At 42.0% G+C, this 5,110-nt stretch overlaps 1 protein-coding gene across 1 annotated transcript in view; it reads left to right on the top strand.

The window, feature by feature from the left end:
* Positions 1-5,110, top strand: part of EPB41L3 (erythrocyte membrane protein band 4.1 like 3) — a 183,362-nt gene that overhangs the window by 78,318 nt on the left and 99,934 nt on the right. Inside the window, exon 2 of the mRNA XM_023724879.1 lies at positions 1,274-1,473. Within this exon, the coding sequence (XP_023580647.1) occupies positions 1,285-1,473 (189 nt within the window). The 5' untranslated portion in view covers positions 1,274-1,284. The remainder of the gene's footprint in view (positions 1-1,273; positions 1,474-5,110) is intronic.

Raw genomic sequence — 5,110 nt, 5'->3', positions numbered from 1 at the left:
TTCATCTTGGTTTCGTTAAATCTGCAAAGACCCTGTTTCCAAATAAGGTCACATTCACAGGTACTAGGGATTAGGACTTGAACATATCTTTTTGGGGCACACAGTTCAACCCACAATACATACGATTGTGTTTAATTCCCTCGTTTGGCAGATGTGGAAACAGAGGCACAAAATACTTAAGTGTCTTGACTAGCAAACTTAGTTATATTTTAGAAGGTCTTATTTTCTTTCTTTTTCAGGATTTGAGAGATTACTGTATTTCAAGATCTTTGATTTCTTTATGAGATGTGACACAGTCAGACTTGTCTTTTGACATTCAAGAAATATAGAGGCAAGCTAGAAAGGAATATGAGAATCAACTTGGAAGGGAAGGAGAGGTGTGCTGGTCAGCTTTCCTCCTGGCCAGGGGCAAGTCCTTGTCCGATCTGAGACAGATTTCACGTCGCTTAGGAAGCCTCCGTATCAGCTGTGGTTGCTAATATGAAAGAAGATAATAGACTTAGGAGAAGTATAATAGGAAAGCATTTATTTCTTCATGGAAGAATCCCCATGTTCACAGGCTGTGAGGGACAGAGTGGGGAGATACTAAGGGAAGAGGGAATTGAAAAAGAATGTGTTCTTCCATTATTACATCATTCTTGCCAGACATTAAAAGTATATATTCAGCTGATGTAACAGATTGATTTTTGTGAAATTAAATGCATCTGTCGTTTAATTTTAATGACTTTAATGCCATTGTATGATCATCTGTGGCAAATTTCTAATAGGAATAAAGCTTTGATGATTACAAGTCAAATTTTACTTCTAGCTAAATGTTCAATGTGGAACCATTCATGGGCAACTGCCTTTGTTATAAATTTCTGAGATTCATCAGATAAATTTAACAAGTCATCTGTTAGGTGTATAGGAGCCCTGGTGGTGCAGTTTTAGCACTCAGCTGCTAACCGAAAGGTCAGTGGTTCGAATCCACCGGCTGCTCATTGGGAGATAATTGTGGCAGTCTGCTTCCATAAAGATCTATAGCCTTGGAAACCCTATGAGGCAGTTCTACTCTGTCCTATAGGGTCATGCTATGAGTTGGAATTGACTTGAGGGCAGTGGGTTTGGTTTTTTGGTTTTATTAGGTGTATAAGATAAGATTGTGTTTTGATTTTTAGCATTTTTCTATCTGTTTTATTGCGATTCTCTGTAGCCTGCCACTTAGCATCCCAGATTTCTTCCTAGGGAAGGTGACTGTACCGAGTAATTGGATTTTCCCTTTTTCTTCTTGCAGAACAATCAACCATGACGACTGAATCCGGTTCAGACTCGGAATCCAAGCCGGACCAAGAGGCAGAGACCCAGGAGGCCGCAGGTCCTCAGGGGCTTGCTGGGGTACAGCCACCAGGGCCGGGCCCGGAGCCCGCAGCCGAGCAGCCAGAGGCCTTGGAGCAGTTCGTGGCCGCTGCGCACAGCACCCCTGTGAGAAAGGAGGTGAGACCCGCGGACGGAGGGGGGGACGGGCATCCCTGCCCTCTCCAGTCCCACTGCATCCCCTACTTCATTTCCCTAGCATCAACAGCGTCCTTGTAGTCGATCAGAAGAGCAGTTAAAGGATGTTTACCGAGCTTCTTCCTGTCTGGTTTAACCTCGGTATCCTAGCACCAGAGGGAACTGTGAGAGGGCCCCTGGTCCCGGGCAGAGGGACATTCATGCTGTCAGTGAGTGACATTCCACAACCTGCTCGGCAGCACTTCCATTTCATTAAAACACACACTCTCACTGCTGTCTGCGTTGGGGTTATCGGTTCTGTCTGGGTTTGGAAGAAGGGGAACTTCCACTGTTGATTTTTCCTTAGACATTAAACGTTCTGAAATGGTTTCAGATACGTTCTTTTGTTCTTTAAAGTAAATCATGTAATAAGAGTATTACCTGGTGCAGAGTTACGTGGCTTCCTAATAAAGAAAGCTTGTGTTAATTGTTTATATCCTCTAAATAAAAGGCAGAAGGTTTAGGTCATTGAATTGCTTCCTCTGTTCTTCATCGGTGCTTCATTAACATAAATTGTATAGGATGGACACCTTGTTTCTTCGGTAGAGACCTGGAATTCCCTATCCTTTACAAATACCCGCTTCTTTCAGGTGTCCCAATCTGTACCACCACCTCCAACACACACCCCCAGGTGCACTCTCTCCAAACGAATGCAAGATTTAATGCACAGCCCCCCCAGCTGTTCTAAAGAGCTTTTCTAGTGTCTAGCCAGACTCCACTCATGCCTAGGATGGTCCTTTATTTCAAGCCTAGGAGTTAGAGCTGTTTTGATCTCTCCCAGGGGTCACTCTGACTGTAATCTTGCCATCCAGTTTTTAGCGGGAGCTCCGTTAGGTTCTTTCCCTCTCCTACGCGTGTGTATGTTTTAGCTCTGTTCTCTATACGTATTTAAGTCTCTGTGCATAATCTAAATTATTCTTTTAGAAGTTGACGTGCTGTCTCAGTTTCTTTGTGCTGCTGTAACAGAAATACCACAAATGGGTGGCTTTGAAGAACAGAAATTTATTTTCTCGTCGTTCAGGAAAGCTAGACGTCCGAATTCAGGGCCCAGGCTCTAAGGGAAGGCTGTCTTTGGGTTCACTCTGGGGGAGAGTCCTTGTCTCAGCTTCTCTCGCCCCAAGGATCCTGGGCTCCTTGGAGATCTCCATGTGGCATCCACCTTCCTGCGTTCTTGCTTGCTGGTTTCTGTGCTTAATCGGCTCCGTTTATATCTCAGAAGTGATTAGACACCCCCTGCACTGATGTGGCTTCGTTAACATAACAAAGAAAGTCCGATTTTCAAATGAGATTATATCCACAGGTATATTGCTGTTAGGTGCTGTTGAGTCAGTTCCAACTCATAGCGACCCCGTGTACAACAGAATGAAATGCCTGGTCCTGTGCCATCCTCATAGGCGTTGCTGTGTTTGAGCCCATTGTTGTAGCCACTGTGTCAGTCCATCTCGTCGAGGGTCTTCCTCTTTTTCACTGACCCTCTACTTAACCAAGCAAGATGTCCTTCTCCAGGGACTGGTTCTTCCTGATAACATGTCCAAAGTATGTGAGATGAAGTCTTGCCATCCTTCTTTCTAAGGAGCATTCTGGCTGTACTTCTTCCAAGACAGACAAGTGGTGGTCCACAGGTACAGGGGTTAGGATTCCACCACATATTTTGGGGGGACACAGTTCAATTTAGAACGCATGAAAAAAATTAAGTATGGTTTATACCTATGCCTATGGAGCCCTGGTGGCATAGTGGTTAAGAGCTTGTCTGCTAACCAAAAGGTCAGCAGTTCAAATCCACCAGCCACTCCTTGGAAACCCTATGGGGCAGTTCTTCTCTGTCCTGTAGGGTTGCTATGAGTCTGAACCAACTCGACAGCACTTAACGACAACATACCTGTGCCTTGAATGAATCCATGTTTAAATTCCTTTTAAAACTTCAAATTTAGAGTCGATCTGTTTTAAAGTACCCCCTTTAATGTAGTAAAGAAATCTGAAGTCCCTGCCGGTCATTGGTCTTTTATAGGTTGGGAATTTAAGATGAAATCAGCATGTTAGTGAAATTGGAAGCACAGCACATTACTATAATATTAAACTATATATTTTCAGCTAGATGATTGTGTTTCTTTTCCCGTGGCATTTACAAGTGCTGCTTTTAAACAGTATTAATAATATCTATTTTCATGTTCTGTAAATTGATGTTCTGTCTGATCTAAGAGGTTTTGTGATGAGGAACTGGGGAATATCATCCCAATTTTTTAAATAGAATCTAGAGAAGCTGCTGTTTTCCTTTGTCTTTTTTTCGTTTATCTTTTCTCTCCTTTTCTCTTCTTCTTGATTCTTTTTGTGGAGGAGAGGTGGGGGTGATGGGTTGTTTTTGTTTTAAATTTTCAAAAAATTTAAAATTACTAGACTGTTTGACTTTCTCCCATTCTTTCTTCTGAAGTGAAAGAACACGAATGTGGGGGTAATTGTAGAGAAAGATGAGTATATCCAGATACTTCTTTATCTTCTACAGTCAGATGTTTGAAATAAACAAGAGAACTAATGGTCCGCCATTAGAAGACCAGGTGACCAGATGCAAAGGCAGGAGACCTAAGTTAGTCTTACCTTTGGAGATAGTTAATTTCAAGTCCTCCGGGCCTCAGCTTCCTCATCTACAAAATGAAGTGTTCAGGAAGGAGAATTTTCTAAGATTCTTCCACTCTCAGATTTTTTGATTCAGACAGGAAGCCAAGTTATTTTGGAGGTAAAATTATGGTTTGGTATATAGTAAGGTTGCTATGAGTCAGACAGACAACTCACAACGACAGCGATTGAAACATAGGCTTTGGCTGGACTTCAGTTCTGGTGTACTAGTTTTATGACTTCGAGATTTCTTAAGATTTCTGTGGTTCTCTTTCCTCATCTGCAAAGGAGGATAGTAATACCTATCTCACAGAGCTGTCCTGAGGACTAACCGAAATAGTGGTTTTGCTAAAGTGGTTGATACTGTTCTTTCTTACTTATAGTGTGTTATGTGACTGTGTTTGACATTGAGGTACGTGGTCCCCTCTTCTAGAGTTGTTAAAGTTGTTTAAAAACTGTGTGTAAGAGCTTTAATGTGTCTGGTGTTCCCGGAAAGAAGGCCTGCCCTTTGAATGATGGTGGGTTAAGATGCTTATGGAAGGAAATGACATTTAAAGAACCCGGAAAGTTTATTCTCGTATATCTCCTTTTACTTTTAGCATTGGAAAAAGGGAAATTCATCTTCTCTAATATGTAAGAAAAATTGATACCAGGTAAAATGTAAATAAAAACGTGGCTTACATTGACCTTTCCCGTGATGAGATGAAGATTTAAATTCGGTGTGTAAAAGTCTTACAGAAATTATAAAGCATTTAACAGTTGTAAAATCCAACTTTACCAAACTTCTCCTTAAACTACCTCAAGGCCAAAGTTAATGACAACGTTATGACTTTTTTGTATTTAGTATTTTAGTGGAGCCAGAATGCTCCTCAGAAGCAAGGATGGCGAGACTTCGTCTCGCGTACTATGGACATGTTATCAGGAGGGACCAGTCCCTGGAGAAGGACATCATGCTTGGTAAAGCAGAGTC

This window comes from Trichechus manatus, unplaced genomic scaffold, assembly GCF_000243295.1.
Source record: "Trichechus manatus latirostris isolate Lorelei unplaced genomic scaffold, TriManLat1.0 scaffold00266, whole genome shotgun sequence".
NCBI classification, from domain to species: Eukaryota; Metazoa; Chordata; class Mammalia; order Sirenia; family Trichechidae; genus Trichechus; species Trichechus manatus.
This window is presented reverse-complemented; position numbering and strand designations above follow the sequence as displayed.